General features: G+C 51.3%; 1 protein-coding gene, 1 long non-coding RNA gene and 1 pseudogene across 8 annotated transcripts in view; 2 read left to right on the forward strand and 1 right to left on the reverse strand.

Annotated features, from left to right (window-relative positions):
* ZNF674 (zinc finger protein 674) overlaps positions 1–12,316 on the reverse strand; it is a 35,205-nt gene extending 22,889 nt beyond the window's left edge. For 2 of the 7 annotated variants that reach the window (XM_023248879.2, XM_045050519.1), the window contains exons 1-4: positions 6,701–6,829; positions 6,369–6,513; positions 5,273–5,399; positions 4,867–4,962 (exon numbers count right to left, since the gene is read on the reverse strand). In XM_023248879.2, coding sequence (XP_023104647.2) covers positions 4,867–4,962; positions 5,273–5,399; positions 6,369–6,513; positions 6,701–6,819 — 487 coding nt within the window. In that variant the 5' untranslated portion in view covers positions 6,820–6,829. The other 5 variants (XM_045050517.1, XM_019823375.3, XM_045050518.1 and 2 more) reach the window with 5 other exon arrangements.
* On the forward strand, positions 7,012–7,752 carry LOC123383319 (annotated as a pseudogene).
* A 193-nt stretch (positions 12,317–12,509) lies between the features above and the next one.
* LOC109496306 lies at positions 12,510–15,830 on the forward strand. Its single transcript, XR_002152321.2, has 2 exons — positions 12,510–12,614; positions 14,350–15,830. It is a non-coding gene; the product is annotated as an uncharacterized LOC109496306 (long non-coding RNA).
* The last annotated feature ends 1,750 nt before the right edge of the window (positions 15,831–17,580 follow it).

Below are 17,580 nucleotides of genomic sequence, written 5' to 3' on the forward strand. Positions count from 1 at the left end.
GGAATTAAGACAATGTAGTATAGGCATATAGGCCAACGCATATGTGTTCACCTGTTCTCAATAAGGGGGACAAAGTAAATCGATGGAGAAAATATAGTCTTTTCAAAAATGCTGCTGGAACTGAATATGCATATGCAAAGAAAAGAACATTGATCCTTACCTCACACCAGATAAAAAGAATGCTTATCTCATTATGCCCATTGGCCTAAATGTAAGAGCTAAAATTATAAATCTTCCAAAGGAGGAATCATATGAGAAAAATCTGTGCTACCGTGGGTTAGACAGAGAATTGTGTGATGGGGCACAAAGGGCATGAACCATAAAAGAACCATAAACTGGACTTTATCAAAATTAAGAATGTCTTCTTTTGAAAGACACTAGTAAGATAAAAACAAGCCACAGCCTGGGAGTAAATACACAGAGAACACATAGCTGATAAAGGACTTGCATCTAGAAAATGTAAAGAGCTCTTACCATTTAATAGCAACAAAAATGGCAGAACATTACCACAGACAGTTCGCCCAAGATGTCCGGATGGCAAGTAAACACATGAAAAGACACTAACCACTAGTTATTGGAGAAATGCAAATTCAAATCACAGTAAGGTGCTCCCTACACATCTACTAAAAAGAAAAACTAACAACACTCAGAATACCAAGTAATGACGAGGATACAAAACACCCAGAATTCTTATGTTGGGGGTGGTCAACGAAAATGGTACGGCCATGCTGAGAAGCAGTGGGGTAATATCTTGTGAAGTTAAATATACATTTACCACATGACCAAGCAATACCACTCCAGGTATTTATCCAAGAATATGAAAACATGCCCATGCAAACACCTGGATGTGTATGCTCATACCAACTTCTTTCATAATGACCAAAAATTCCAGAAGAATCCAATGTGCATAAACTGCTTAATGAATAAGCAAATATAACATCATTCACCTTCAAAAAGGAACAAGATGCTGATACATGTCAAACGCGGATGAAGCTAAGAAGCATTAAGTGAAAGAAGCAAGACCCATAAGGCAGGCCACTATAAGATGCATTTATAGGACATTCTAGAAAGAATAAAACTATCAGACTAGAAATGAGAAGAATCCATTTCCAAATCCCAGATTTGGGAGTGAGGAAGACCTTTAATTATATAAAGGCACAAGGATATGCTTTAGGGGAATGAAAAGGTCCAGTATCTTGGTTCCATGACTAAATCTCTGTCAAATCTACAGGACTGTACGCCTAAGAAAGGTAGCTTACGGCATATAAATTATACCTCCATAAATATCACTTAAGAACAGTCATCTCAGCATAAATATATAATGAAAATACATGAAACATATACATGGGGATTATGATAAATGTCATCACATACAATCAAATACCATACGGTGCTACTTATGAATTTTTTTATTAAAATACCTCCTAAGCATTATGGACAAACACTACTAACAAATCATGAACTCTAGTTAATGATATGCCTGCAGAAGTATTCAGGGGTAAGTGTCCAGATCTCAGAAACTTAGCAGGAAACACATCACAAAAAGCATTCAACACAAACATAGTTAATGACATGCCTGTGAAAGTATTCAGGGGTGAAATGTACTGGTCTCTGAAACTTACCAGGAAACACATCACAAAAAGAAAGGGGGCTGATAGGGGTACCTCGGTGGCTCAGTCAGTTAAGCGACCCACTTCAGCTCAGGTCATGATCTCACAGTCCGTGAGTTGGAGCCCCGCCGTCAGGCTCTGTGCTGACAGGTCACAGCCTGGAGCCTGCTTCGGATTCTGCATCTCCCTCTCTCTCTGCCCCTCCCCTGCTCACGCTCTGTCTCTCTCTGTCTCAACAATAAGTAAAAACATTAAAAAAAAAGAAAGGGGGCTGATGGCAGGACAGAGGAATTAGGACACATAGAGATATGAGAAAAAGCAAACAGAGCAAAATGTTCGCTGTAGAACCTAGGTGGAATTCTATGGGTATTCAAACTATGATTCTTTCACTTGTTCAGTGTGTGCATTTTCATGATAAAATATCAGGAAGAAAGCTAGAAAAGAACAGCAAAATAAACCCAAAGTAAATAAAGTTAGAAGGAGAAGGAAAAAGAAAACAAAAGACAGGGAAAACGAAGAAAGGCAAAGACTTTCCTGGGAAAAGCTCAACCACCATCAATGAAGCTCAGACTTCACGCCACTACCTGGGACTGGACAACCCTGATGACCACCGTGAGGCCACTCTGCAGACTAACGGTTCCTAGAAGATTTCTGTATCTCGGCACAAGCAGAGAAGTTATGGGACCTGCCAGAAATTTCCTCCAAGGCCCAGGGAATGTGCAGTCCCGGAGCGGCCTGAGGTCTGGGGGAATGAGGGAAGAGGGGCAAAATGCCCAGCAGTGAGTCCACACGACCCACCTTCCGTCCCAACGGATCCCAGGCTCCTGGGGGAGGCCTGGCCGTGTGTCCCCGTGCCCCTGGACCCCTCTCGGGGGATGGTTAAACTGCGGATCTTAACTAGACACAGAGTCAGATCTACCTGGAGTGTCGCTCAAAACGCACAGAACCAGGCCCACCCCAGGCTTTCTGAAAACATTTCCACCGGGAGGAACCACCTCGTGGGGTACCCTGAGGGGTCCACAGGCCATTAGGTGACACACGTCTGGTTAACCTTGACTGTAATAAAAACTATTTTCCATGCACAACAGTGACAACAGTGATGACATTTACCGAGGGCTTCCCAGGGGCCAGGCTTACGTTCACCTGCTCCTTCAATTCAGACTGTCCCGGAAGTTCTAGCATCAGCCGCCTCCACAAACAGGCAAAGAGACTCTGGGGCCAGCGTGCGGAGGGAGGGACGGCCAGTGAGCGAAGAAGCCAGAATCTGAACCCCGCCTGTGAGCTCCAAAGCCTAGGTTCTTGACTACTGGGCTGTGGATGAGCCCCGAACCCCCTTCCTCTGCCCTCGTCCCAAACGAAACGATCTGCCGAACGTGCCCCCAGCCTCACAGCTGGACAGATAAGATGTAGGCGCTCTCCCAGGGGTCTGTGCTCTCGCAGAGGATAAGCCACCCCCACGGAGCGAGGTTTGAAGAAGTTACCTGCTGGAGTGCAAACACAGCAGCTGAGACTACCACCTCCCCTTCCGCACCGAACCCGCACAGCAGGTCTGAACCCAGCTTCGTATAGAGCTGGGACCCGCAGGCCGAGGTGTAACGAGCTCCATCCTGAGTGTTCCGAGGGGAGGGGGTGGGGGTGGGGGGCAAAATAGAAACCGCCAGAAATGCAGGTGTGGAGGTATGCCCGGGCCCAGGAGGTGCCACCAGCAGAATTACAGACACGAACCTGAGAAGAGGCAGCCCTTGGAGGTGAGGGGGGGAACGCGCCGGAGGACCCCGTGTCCCGCACTGCGCCGCACCTACACTGCACGAGCGGACGGTTACCCTAACATAATACAGTTCCGAACCCGAGGGAGCGGGGACCCCAAGAGGGGGCCGCGCCTCTGAGTGTGGGCCTCCTCCTTCCAGGGCACCGCTGCGCAGACAACTAGACATTTCGATTCCCAGAAACGCGGCAGGTGGGAAAAAGCACGCCGCCAGCACAGCAGGAATCCTCACGGATCTCCGCAAGGCCGCGGACGTAGGGTAGACTGAGCGAGAAAGCGGAAGGTGCACCCCCAAACGGCCGTGGGAGGAGGGAGGGGGTGCAGGCCCCGAGAGAGACAGCGCACAGCCCGGCTGGCGCAGGCCACGGGGAAGGCTTCAAGGGACACGAGGGCGCGGCCGGGCCCACGTCCAGCGCAGCCGGGGCTCTGCCGCCGGTGTCTGAACAGCCGCTGCAGAGCGGATTCACATCTGTGACCCTGAGGTGGACCCCAGCGCGTGACCTTCTGCTTAGGGCCCCGGCTGCTGGTCCACGGAGCACGCGGGGCAGTCCCAGAATCCACGCGCACGCCCTGCGGTCGGGCCCACGGACCGGCCGCCGTGTGTGGGCAACAAACGGAGGAAGATCTGCATCTGAAGAGTGTGGGGGTCCCACGAGGGGCCCAGAGCAAAACCAACCAAACCAGCCCCCCACCGGACAAGGGCAAGGGCAGCTGTGCCCAGGCCTGAGGCGGCGCTCACTGGAGCGAGCCGCCTGGGGAAATGTCCTCTCAGGTTGACCTGTTTTCAGTGAATACAGAGACGGCACAAAAGACAGGGGAGTGGGAGGGAAGCATTGATGCCAGCAGGATCCTGACAACAGGCAGGGTCGAGTCAGGTCTGGAAGGGACTGAGGAGCTGAGACGAGAGGACACGGTCGTGGGAAGGTTGACACCGTCCGCACAACCTGAGCATAGACAAGGCCATGGTGGCTGCCCGGCCTGGCCTGGCCTAGCTGAAGGTCACTAGCAAAGCTTTTGGTCCACACCAGCTGCAAGGAACCAGGCGGATCGTTTCCCTGGGGCTGAAGAAGACTACAGGTGTCAATGGAAGGACCCCCAGGGTGTAAATAAAGAGGAATCCTCATGCCTGCACCCACGTCTTGAGGAAAATGCAAACGCCCAAGAGAGAGGAAATGCCCTGCGAGCTTCCAGAAAGCAGGGGGAGCACACAGGGGGAAGACTCAGTACTTCCCCAGCCACCGAGGATACTGGGAGCTAGAGAGGGGACCTGAACAAACGGGGTGCACTGCCTGAACCCCAGCAAGAACAAGGGGGCTGCGGGAGGGCGGTCGGTAGGGGCACCGCGTGGATGTGACAGCAGCTCGCTTCATTGAACCCAAGTTGTGTCCCCGAGTCTAGGGGCGTGGAGAAGAGCTCCCAGGCGGGCCCCCCACGCCAGGCTCTCACTGACCTACCAGGTCCCCTGGCCTGACTGGCCCGGCACCTGCTCACCCGGAGGGTTCCGCGTCGGGGTCTCTCCCTCTGCCGTCCTGGCCTCTTCTCCTTGTCCCAATCTGATGACCACATCAGGTTTGGGAACTAGCCGTCCTGAGGAGGGGAAATGACACAGACTTTGTTATTAACACCACATGGGTTCCAGAACTGACACCAAACCCTGCCGACCAAAGGTGGTCCGGCCTGGGTGCCCGCCCAGGAGGACAGCTATGCCCCTCAGTGCACCACACCACAGAGCAGGCGACGGCACAGCGTCCCATGTGGGGTGCAAACAGGGTTACGACTTCCCAACAGTGAGCCTTAGGCCCGAACTCGTCCGGGGCTCCAGACGCCCCTGAGCAGGTACCAGCTAGGTGACACGTGTATGTGTGTGTTCCAGTCACACTGTGGCACGGTCCCTCACCCACGGAAACCAGGTGGCTGTAGTTCTCCAGCATGACATCCCTGTACAGGTTCTTCTGAGCCGAGTCCAGACATCGCCACTCCTCCAGGGTGAAGTCCACAAACACGTCCCGGAAGGTCAAGGACTCCTGCAATGGCATATTCCTCATTAGCCCGGAGGGCTCAGCTGGGGGACAGACGGGACAGTGTGTCCCATCCTAGGTCTTTCTCTCGTGGTAGAGGTTCAGTATCGCCACCATCCCGGGACAGCCCTGACCGATGAGGACAGTAACGCGCACAGAGTGTAAAGTCACTTGTGCAGGGTCACACAGCTAGGACACGGGGATGAAAAGACATGCCTTCTGCTTTCCAAACCCACGTGTTAGGGGTTTTTGTAATTAGAAAGAGAGAGAAAGTGTACATGGAAGCAAGCGGGGTCAGGAGCAGGGGGGGAGAGAGAAAGAGAATCCCAAGCGGACTCTACACCCAGTGTGGCGCCGACACTCGGCTCGATCTCACGACCCTGAGATCGTGACCACAGCTGAAACCTAGAGAGCGACACTCAACCAACTGAGCCACCCCAGCACCCCATCCACATCCATGTTTTTATCTTATTCTTTTTTTAACGTTTTTATTTAGTTTTGAAAACAGAGAGCACGAGTGGTGGAGGGGCAGAGAGGGAGGGAGACACAGAATCTGAAGCAGGTTCCAGGCTCTGAGCTGTCAGCACAGAGCCCGACACGGGGCTCGAACCCATGAGCCGTGAGCGCATGACCTGAGCCAAAGTCAGATGCTTAACGGACTGAACCACCCACGTGCCCTGACATCCACATTTTTCAACATGACACTGCATTGCTCGTCTACACAAATGTTCTTTGCTGCTCCCTACGCTATTTGAGACAGTCCAGTATACAGTGTTTATGTAACTAAAGTTACTTTAACCTTTATAAAGAAACAGATGAGCCATTAAAACATCTTACCCTGGGAATGCAATATTCCAACTTGTTTACCAAACAGAGACGAGCAGGTAAGTCCCGAGGATGTAAAGATTAATAAAGACAAAAACACACTTTCTGAACAGAAGGAGCTGAGCCTGCCAGGGGGAGAAAGACACTTACACACTCACGTATGAAAGGGAGGGCGGGCAGCAGGGTGGGCTCCTGTCCTCTGAGGGCAACGGTGGGGGGAGCAGAGGGAACAGAGAACAGAAAGAAGCCAGGTCTGCGTGGGGCTGGCGGAGAAGGCTTCGCAGGGGACGCTGAGCTAGAACAGTTCCAAACACAGCTACTCAGGACTATGAAGCAACAGGAAACATATTCTGGTCTCTCCTCTAGGTGCCCAGTGTGGAGTTCCTAAAACCCTTGTAAATCCCCAAGTGAGAAGAACAGAGGGAGCATCTCTCGTTCCTGTTTTTTTTTAATTGATGAGTTTTGTTCTATGCCAATTATACCTTGAGAAAATCCCAGCGGCACGGGGGTTGGGAGCTTCCTGGTGGGTGAACATCCACATTCCAGAAGAACGATGCTTGCCAGATCCACAGATCCATATTCGGTGACTCGCGAGTCTCATTTATCTTCTGTAGTATCGTTATCACATTTTTTTAATTTTTTAAATTTTTTTTTTAATGGTTATTTTGGAGAGAGAGAGAGAGCGCACAAGCGGGGAAGGGCAGACAGGGAGACACCGAATCCGAAGCAGGCTCCAGGCTCTGAGCTGTGCGCACAGAGCCCGATGCGGGGCTCGAACCCGTGAACTGTGAGATCATGACCTGAGTCGAAGTCGGACACTCAACCGACTGAGCCACCCAGGCACCCCAGTATCATTATCACATTTAAGGTTAAGTGGCTTCGGTCCCCTTTTTTGTGGAATCTGAGTGAGCCCTGGCAGAATTCGCTTCCCCTCTCTAGAACCGGGTCACCATGGCAACTGGACTGAAATTGATGAGAGCAATTGGAGTTGTTGAATTTGGTGGACCAGAGTGCTGAAACTCCAGTCGGGATGTGGCAGTACCAACTCCAAAAGACCATCAGGTTGTAATCAAGGTCCATGCATGTGGTGTAAACCCAGTGGAAACATAGATTCGTTCTGCTACTCACAGGATAAAACCACTCTTACCCTATACTCCTGGTTCAGACGTGGCTGGGGTAACAGAAGCTGTTGGACGTAACGTATCTACTTTCAAGAAAGGTGACGGAGTTTTCACTCCCAGCACCATCTCTGGGGGCTATGCTGAGTATGCTCTTGCGGCAGACCACACTGTGTACCCACCGTCAGAAAAACTGGACTTTAAACAAGGAGCTGCCATCGGTATCCCATATTTTACTGCTTATCGAGCTCTGCTCCACAGCGCCCGTGTGAAAGCTGGAGGAAGTGTTCGGGTTCATGGGGCTAGTGGAGGAGTTGGATTGGCCGTATGCCAGACTGCCAGAGCTTATGGTTTAAAGGTTCTGGGCACAGCCGGCTGAAACCTGTAATAGGTTCTCAGTATTCATTGGAGAAGGTGGCCCAGGCTCATGAAAATATCATCCACGGCAGTGGGGCTACTGGAAAGATGATTCTTCTCTTAGAATGATTCAGTCTTTCATGTATTTCCTGTGCGATTAGAAGTTTCCTGGCCCCGTTTTACTTATACTACTTTTGCTCCAAGTAGCATTCATTTGATTTAGTGAGTTTCTTATATTGAAAAACAAGATTTATCTTTAGAGATCTGGGCATTGGAGTACAATTTACTTTACAGTTCACAATATGTTTCATGCCTCCCACCGACCTCTAATCAAGGAGTCATCATAGTAGGAAACAGAATGTTAGTAGCCATTTGGCATTGGGTACATTACAGAAATTCCTGGTACTTGATCGTTAATTCCCTACCTGGGACTAAAGCAAGCTGATTCAAAATAAGACTGCGTGATTTCCGAGCCTACCTGTCCTTGTAAAGGATCTTCAGTTATCTGTTTAGCCCAGAACTATATTGGACTCTGAAGGTTTTCTAGATTAAACAAGACCCCTTTTCCAAACTAATCTCATCGGCAAGGTAAACAATGTCCACAGAACTTTGTTGTTTAAAAAATAGTTTCCCAGTATTTCCCCAAATATTAGAACATTCGCTATGTTAATGGTTGATTACTAATTATCCATATATTCTGTGAAGATAGCAGCCTTATCTTTGTTACAGTGTGACAGTAGGTCCGTAGTCTCTCCAGATAGAGATTTCTTGATGATTTGATTTTCAAAGCAGATTTAGAATTATCTGTGTGATGGGAGTCATATATTTTTCTTTAAATGACTAAACAAATTTGACATATTAAGAGTGGGCGGCTTTTGTTTTCATAGCATGGTAACTTGCAGTAAATTCTGTAGGAAAATAAATACTGTTGATCTATTTCATCTTTATATATATATATATACACGTACTTAATACACATATATACTTTATATATAATACTTGCCTTACATCACATCTCTTTTACATAGTTCCTAAGGATTAATTCCTAACAGTGTTCTGTGTTGGAAGTCTTTATCTAAACTAAATAAATGCCATCAATGTTAGGGGCAAGGAAAAAAAAAGGTTAAGTGGCTTCAAAACATGAATTGGATCCCTTTTCTTCTTGCAACAGCCTGGAAAAGCTGAACACAGAAATTATATGGTCTTCAACATTTTGTGAAAGTAGTAACTAGTCCAGGATCTGGGACTGCCAGTTTAACGTGTGAGTACCTTTGACCCACAAACCCAACTTCCGGGTGAATGCCCCATCAACACCTGCGCTAATGAGCACACACATACAGAGTCAGCCGAGAGGCACGGTATAGAACAGGAAAAGAGGGGTAAAAACCCGAATATCCACAGAGAAACAGTTCAAACGATGCGTCCGTCCCCCTGCCCAGGAGCTGAAATCATCTGTACGAGTGGATGAGGACCACCACCCGGGATACAAGCAGGTGGGGAGAGCAAGACGGGAGTGAGGCAGGGTGGTGTTCGTGCAACCTCACGCCCAACACCGCACGTGTTCCTGCTTTCAGTGGAGGAAACGCACGTAGACGCGTCTACCCCTCGCCATCACCCAACTGTTACCAGCGGGCATCTCTGAGGAGAAACGGGACACCAGGGGGAGAAATAGGGATGTTTCAGCTACCCTCTAATGCACGGTAAAACGCCAAGCATGGATTTCCTTTCAACGTTCTGAACATAACGAAAAAGCCAACAGTGAAGTGGCCATGGAACCGGGGAAAAAGGAGACTCTGTGCTTCAACAAGTATCTCTGAGAAGGAAAAGAAAAAAGCGGGGGGGGGGGGGGTGCATGTCGCAGAGAAAGAAGGAGATGAGAGCGTTCCTTTCTTGCTCTCTTGTTTTTTAATTTTTTTTGTTGTGGCCAGGGGAAGGATCGGAGAACCCCGAGGTGGATGACAGCGTGGACAGAAAAGAGCCGCAGCGGAGGGCAGTAACGCAATTGTCAAGGGTACAATACGGGTGCCCCAAAGCTGCCTCAAGGTCACTGGACACAAAGTAGGGGGAAATTAGGAACTCACCTGGAACATGGCCATCCTGTTCTGCTCGAGACAAAGGGCAGAGATCTAGGAAGACAGAATTGGGGCATCCAGATCAGTGCATTCAGCCAGGAGAGCATCCCCACCAGCCTGATAATAATCACCCTTGCACCCTGGGGAGGATGGTGTGCAACCATGCCCGGGAGCCCCAGGCCATTCCCTTGGGCTTTGGATAAGCTCGTGTGGGCTTTGCAGGTGACCCGTGTTTGTGGGCCTCCAAAATACATTGGAATATTATTTCATTTCTTAACCTATTTAAGAGCAGGTTCCAAAAAAGGAAGTGCAACGCAATCTCACTCCTTCGGCAATAAGTACGTCCTGAGGAACAGCGGTGATTAAAATGTTGATACTGGTTTTCGCTGATGATTGCGGTCCTCTTGTTTTGTTTACTTGCATTTAAAAAAACTTTCTTTTAGTATTTCTTTTTTGGAGTGAGAGACAGAGCGCGAGCAGGGGAGGAGTAGAGAGAGAGGGAGACACAGAATCCGAGCTGTCAGCAGGGAGCCCGACGCGGGGCTCGAACCTACACACCGTGAGATCATGACCTGAGCCAAAGCCGGACGCTTAACCAACTGAGCCACCCTCACATCCCTTGTTAACTTGCATTTTTGACTGTGACTATTATTACTAATAAAATGGAGATGAACAGTGATTACGCTGAGCCCTGAAAGTGACAGACCCTTAGCAGAGTCTGGAGGACAGGGATACCTGGCTGCGGTTTGCAGGAAGGAGACAAACTAGGGTTGAAGAAGGGGCAGAGGGGCAGCCGGGGGCAGGGAGGCAGGTGAGGAGCCCAGCACCGGTCGTTCCACAAGGAGCTGGAAACCACTGCCCCTGCTGCCCTGTGCACCCCGCCCTCCACTGGCCGCCCCCACCCAGTTCCTGGCCTGTCACTTTCTCCTTTCCCATGATGCCCATTCAACTGCCTGCTCTTCCCGCCTTGGCGGTTTTCTAAAGAAAGTGTCAGCAAGGAGCTTTTGCACAGAGTAGCTGCTGTCACTGCAGCAACCCCCGCGGCGGCCTCGGGACAAGAGGGCGCGGCCCCGTGCAGGTGAACGACTCGGGCTCTCAGGTCCAGGGACAGTGGCACCAAAATGAGGCAGCAGAAACAGCTGACAACATACCTCTGGACCGCTTGCAAATGTTCTCAAGTGAAAAACAAAACCATACGAGAGCATTCTGTACTTGAGTCAGACTGGAGGGAGAGTCCACATTTCTGCTAGCGGCAGGTGGGAGGTTCTCACTCCGGGGCTCACTCAAATCCAGAAACACCCAATGGCAAAAGCTGTGTGCACAGAAGTGTCAGGAGAGAGTCCTGTGCAGCTGGCAGTGATCCCTGTTAGCCTGATCCGACCCTCACAGGCACCACAGCAGGCCGCCCTCCTCACGGCAGCATTACTCCACCTGTCTGTGCATTTCGTCTCTCTCCCCCAATGGGGTCCAACTTCCCACAGTGGGCATGGTCTTTCTCCGCTGGAGGGACAAAGGCCACTCCAAGTCCAGCTCTTCTTCGACCTGCTGTCCTCTAAGCCTCCACCCTCGGCGCTGGGGTCAGTCTGTCCTGAGAGCCTCCTCCCTTGGCCCTGGGCTCTGGGTCTGTCCTATGAGCCTCCTCCCTCTGTCCTAGGCTCTGGGCTGAGGCTCCTGCTCCTAGGACTCTGATATGAGCTCTCTTGTTCCTAACGACACAGGACCAAAGGATCCAGAGACAAACGCATCTCCGTTGGGACCATGGCCACAGCACCGCATCTGTCCCTGAGCCAGGGAACTCACCTTCTGAGGCCTCGACTGGCTCTTCTGTAGACTAGGAAGCCCAGGGGCGGCTGAGCCGGAGCCCACAGGAGGTGAGCAGTGGTCTCACTGATGCGCCCTGACCCTGGAAACAACGACCGCACAGGAGATGCAGTGAGCAACCTCTCTGAGGCAGTGAAAGTGAGGAAAACCCAGATGGAATACTTTATGGAAGCAGCCACAAGGCCTCGTTTCAGTGTTAAGAGTAAACGCTTAGTAGCAGCCTAATTGTCACCAGACAAGGAGCTAAGCACTGCGTCATCCCATAAGGTCCTAGCTGTGGACTCGAACTGATTGCCCGCTCTGTCGCTTTGATTCATTCAGTGAAAAAGTTGAGTGCCTACTGTGGACCTGTCCAACGTGTTGCAGGTACATCAGTGAACAAAGTAATCAGAGTTCCCCGACCCTGCGGAGCTGTGTTCTAGCAGGGAAGGCACACAGCAAGCACAAAGTTGATACATTTCGGGAACGCTCGTTAGAAACGCATAGGTGCTAGAAGGATCTCCCGGGGTTTTCTAGCCGTGTGACTCTGGACAGGCTACGAGCCTTTCTGTTCTTGCTTTCTCGCGATATAATGAAGACAACCGTAGTACCTACTCACAGCCCTCGGGAGGATGACCGTGCACCCAAGGGCGCCTCGCACGTACTAGACACTCAGCAAACGGCCGCTGAACCTGACCCCACGACTCACTCAATGACAGTATCACTGGCTGTCGCCCCCGGCCCGTCGCCCACACTCAGCCCAGGGCCCCGAGGTCGCAGGGGCGCGAACCCATCACCCCCACCTGCCCTCCGGCCCGTGCCCGCTCCGCCTCCCGGTACTTGGCTACCAGAACCCGACAGCCAGGTCGGAGGACAACAAGCGGCGCGACCTCGCGCCGCCCTCGGGTCAGCGGAGCACTTCCGCTCCCGGCGCCCCGCAGCCCGAGGTCGGAGCGCGGCGCACGCGCAGGAGCTGCTTCGGGGCCTCCACGGCCAATGGCCAAGATGGCGCGAGTCGCAGCCAGTGATACCGACGGGGTTCGTCTGGGGTATGATGTAGGGACCGGAGCGGGCGACCGTTTTCCGGACGAGTCGCACGAGAGGCCGGGGGGCGGCGAGGGGCCGGCGGACGGTCGCAGAGGCCCCGGTCCCGCCGCCTCCGAGGCCGAGGCGCCGTCTCCCGCGCCGTCTGCCGCGCACCCTCCATCCCCCGAAGCCGCGCTCTCCGCTGCCTTCAGCTTCTCGGGATGAGAAAGGGTAGTGGGGCCTGCTGCCGTTCTCAGCGGCACATGGGCGCCGCCATCTTGGGGGCGGGGCCTGTCCCTGGGAACCGGGCCTGCCCCAGGGGTCAGAGAGCAGAGGGCGGGCTCCGTCGGGGGAGTGGCCCGGAAGAGCGCTTGGGAGCGGGCGGGGAGGGCGGGCGATGCGCTCAGTGGGAGAAACCCCGATGCCCGGGTCTCCTGAAATAAATCGTGTTACTCCCGGGTCTGCGACCCAGGGCGTCCAGGGAGAGTCTGGTGTCTGCTTTTTGATAACACCGCGTAAAGTAGCCGAGCGTGTTGTTCTCTGTGCCGGCCGGTGGGCCAGCCGGTGGCAGCATGGCCTGCTACAAAGGCCTGTAAGTGCCTTGAGGAAAGTTTTCTGGTTCCCGTCAGGGTCTGGGGAAAGAGGCCCAAGCGTGTGCTGCCCCTGGAGCTGCCTGCCACGAAGCAGAACTCTTTGGTCCGGGCACCGCAAGGCCCCAGCTCAGATCCACCCCATTCCTTCTGTGCCCGAGCCAGTAGGTGCCAGGCACTGTTGCGAGAAGCACGTGACAAAACCTTGGTGGAGCCGTCATAGGCGTATGGGATCTCCATTGGAGCATACTGTTCTGTCCCTGTCTTTCCCTTTTCCCTCCGAGGTAACTGACATTCCCGGGTGGTTTGGATGCATCAGAGCCCAAACTTCCACCGCAGAGTTCTGGGAAGTGAGTGTCCCAAGCCTTGTGTAGGAATCCCAGGAGAGAAGCCTGTTTGCCCTCAGGGGAGTGGGCATTGCCACCAGTGTCAGTTCTTTGCGCATTTGTAAGCGATGGCCAGTCCTCGAGAGACCATCGTATTTGTGTCTAGAGGAGAGGCGACCTGCTAACCTTTTAAGACATGGGTATCAGGAGACCAGAAAATTAATATGATAGTGTCCCAAGGACAGTAGAGAAACCCCCAGCTGCAGAAGGACCTCGTGTTTGGCCCTGGTCAGACTGTCCCCATACCCTGATAACACAGGAGCAAGTTGATGGGCATGTAGTTGGTTATTGCTCACGCAGTGCCAGTTTTTCCTAGCAGTGAGTCAGGCGACTAGCAAGTAAGAAACACGCCAAGCTGGGGCGGCTAGGTGGCTCAGTCGGTTTCATGTCTGACTTCGTCTCAGGTCATGATCTCACGGTTCGTGAGTTCCAGCCCGGCGTAGGGCTCCATGCTGGCAGCTCAGAGGCTGGAGCCTGCTTCTGATTCTGTGTCTCCCTCTCTCTCTGCCCCTCCCCTGCTCACGCTCTGTCTCTTTGTCTCTCTCAAAAAGAAGTAAACATTCAATAAAATTAAATTAAAAAAAGAAACGCCAAGGTGCCCCTCCAGCCCATACTATGCCCCATACTCAGCTCAGGCTTTGAGGTTCTTCCTGAGGATTACCTGGGCAAACAGCGATTGATGGTTCAATCAATCAAATCAGTTGATTGTATCTCTTAGAGCCCGGGACTTGACCCATGTCAGCCACCTGGCAAATGGTGGGTTTTTTGGTTCTCTCCCACAGACTGGAGAACATGCTGTTGGCCTTGCTGCACTTTCCTGCACCGTGGGCTCCCCTTTTGGTACCTTTTCCACAACTGGCCCTGTTGGTAAGGACCCATCTTCCCACCCTGCCTAGAATCACCACTCACCTCCGACTGAAAACTTTTTTAATGGTAATTAGGCTGTTAATTAAGTTCAAATTCATTGTGAAGGGGTAACTCAATGCAGCTTGGTTACTCAAGCTTTTGAAAGAAAAGCCTGTCTCCGGAGCATTGGCCCTTTTCCAGCTCCTGGGAGGCCGCCGCTAAGCCCCTGTCATATTCTGCCCGATCAGAGTGTTTTTGGAATCCAGGCATCGCCGTCCTAGTTTGGCCAGATCGTTTCTACAAAGATTGTGACTTGCGGTGAACATCTGCGTTTGTATGTGTGAGGCCCTGGGCCACGCTGTGTTCGTTTGCCGCCTGGGGGCTGTCGACTGAGTAGCTGAAGTCAGTCACGTGGTTGCCGCATGCCTGCATGACCTCCAGTAGAGTCCCTGCACCCCAAGGCTTGGCTGAGCTCCCCTGGCCGGCAGCACTTAGCAGGTTTCGTGACGCACCATTCCTGGGAGAATTAAGCATTGACCCGCGTGACTCCTTTGGGAGAAAACAACTGATCTGTCACCACGGGTTTCTACTGGACGTCCCCCGTGTGCCTTTTTCCCCTTGCTGGTTGTCCTGTGCGTGCTCTCACTGTAATAGGTCATCACCGCGTATAAAGCAGTTCAGAAGGACTCGCAGGACTCTGAAAAGTAGAACAGCTCTCCTGAGTCCCAGGGAATCTTCGAGCCTGACGAGGGTCTCGGAGACCCGCCTCACGCTGTTGCTACAGGTGCTCAGATCGGTACACGCTCTACCGTGTGATTCAAGCATCCCAGTAGGTGGACCTACTGAACCCAGTTGGACTGTGCCCTTGGCAATCCCCCGGTTGCAGACCTGATCCGGAACATCCTGAGGGCACTCGGAGGAGCGAGCGCGTGCCCCGGGGCAGGAGCTGAGCGGGCTTGCTTTCTTGCCACGTTCTGCTGAGGGTCCCTGGCACCTGCCAGAACACCTTCCTGGAGTTCTTCCCCGCGATGGCCGAGGTGACAGGCCCATGGCGCAATGCCTTGATGGGATTCTGCTCTTTGAACTGCATGAGTTGCCCTAAAGAATGGAAGGCCAGTTGCAGGCGTTCGTCTCCGGGCTTGACTGCATGGCCCTTCCTGCAGCTGGCCCTGCGGATTTCCGCAGGCAGGAGGGCACCAAGAGTGAGTGGCTGCTATAGTGAGAAATGAAGGTCTTTTCTCTTGTGGCAGTTCCTGCAGTCATTTGCGCTTTAAAGTCCCTTTCTATGGTGAAGTCACCATCTCCTCTGAACGTAACAGATGTTTTTGCCAAATATCTTTTCAATGGGTAGCTTTTGCTGTAACACTGGTTCGTGTAATAAAATTACTGCCTACAATCAAATATATTTTTACACTTCCGTCAGCTCTCTCTGTATGGATTTCCTACTGGTTAATAATGTTGAAGCACAAAACCAAATTCTTTTCTAAAAAATTTTACTTATTTAGAGAGAGCAAGCAAGGGAGGGGCAGAGAGAGAGGGAGAGAAAGAACCCCAAGCGGGCTCTGTGCTGCTAGCACAGAGCCTGATGCGGGGCTTGAACCCACCAACCATGAGATGGTGACCAGAACCAAAACCAAGAGTAGGACACTCAATCTACTGAGCCACCCAGCTGCCACCAAAACAAAATTATTCACGTCTATCTGCAGTGTGAATTTCACATGCTAAGCCAGAGATGACCCATGGGTGACAATGACTGAAATTTCATTTTGTTGTCTGTAATTATGATGAACAAAGTATGAGCTGTGGGTGAAATAACATACCCTAGATTCATACCCTCTCTGTTTTATATGAATTATCTGATGCTTGAGTAGGAGAGGAACACATTCCTTCCAATCTACATTCATTACATTCATAGGGGTTTCTCCAACATGAATTCTCTCATGCTTGGCAACAGTTCGGCCATGTTTATATTTGGGATTTCCCAAATTTGGCACATTTGTAGGATTCTCCCCAGCAAGAATGGTCTCCTTTGGCATGGGTGAAGTCGTGTCTAAAGGTCTTTTCTCGGGACGCCTGGGTGGCGCAGTCGGTTAAGCGTCCGACTTCAGCCAGGTCACGATCTCGCGGTCCGTGAGTTCGAGCCCCGCGTCGGGCTCTGGGCTGACGGCTCAGAGCCTGGAGCCTGTTTCCGATTCTGTGTCTCCCTCTCTCTCTGCCCCTCCCCCGTTCATGTTCTGTCTCTCTCTGTTCCAAAAATAAATAAACGTTGAAAATAAATAAATAAATAAATAAATAAATAAATAAATAAATAAATAAAGGTCTTTTCTCATTCACCTCATGTATAGTTTCTGAGATGTGAGGATTGGCTAACTTAACACATTTGCAGGGTTTCCCTCCAATGTGAATTCTCTAACATTAAGTAAGGTGTGAGTATTGGCAAAAAGCTTCCCATGTTCCTTACTTTATTTTTTTTAACATTTTTATTGTTTATTTTTGAAAGAGACAGAGCATGAGTAGGGAGGGACAGAGAGAGAGAGGGAGACACAGGATCCGAAGCAGGCTCCAGGCTCCGAGCTGTCAGCACAGAGCCCGACGCAGGGCTCGAACTCTAGAACCTGGAGATCATGACCTGAGCTGAAGTCGGATGCTTAACTGACTGAGCCACCCAGGCACCCCGTATGTGCCTTACTTTAACAAGGTTTCTACCCAATAGGAATTTTCTAGTGCTGAATAAATTGTAATCCAGAACTCAATGCATTTGCAAATTGATTTACACCCTAGGTTTTCTCTGTATCGTGTGTTCCCTGATGTTGAGTGAAGTCTAAGCATTATATGCAAGTCTTTGCCATGTCTTGAGTTAGGAGCGTTTTCATTTTTTTCTAATTTTTGAAGTTTATTTATTCATTTTGAGAGAGAGAACGAGCGGGGGGAGGGGCAGAGAGAGAGAAGGAGGGAGAGGATCCCCAGCAAACTCCGTGCTGTCAGCACAGAGCCCAATGTGGGGCTTGAACTCACAAACTGCGAGATCATTACCTGAGCTGGAACCAAGAGGTGGACGCTTAACTGACCGAGCCACCCAGGCGCCCCAGGAGGATTTTCTTCAAAAGACAATCTCTGTCCTTGAGCAGACAAGTAGAATTCTTTTCATGTCCGTTTTATTTCAGGGG

This window comes from Felis catus, chromosome X (assembly GCF_018350175.1).
Source record: "Felis catus isolate Fca126 chromosome X, F.catus_Fca126_mat1.0, whole genome shotgun sequence".
Classification (NCBI taxonomy): Eukaryota; Metazoa; Chordata; class Mammalia; order Carnivora; family Felidae; genus Felis; species Felis catus.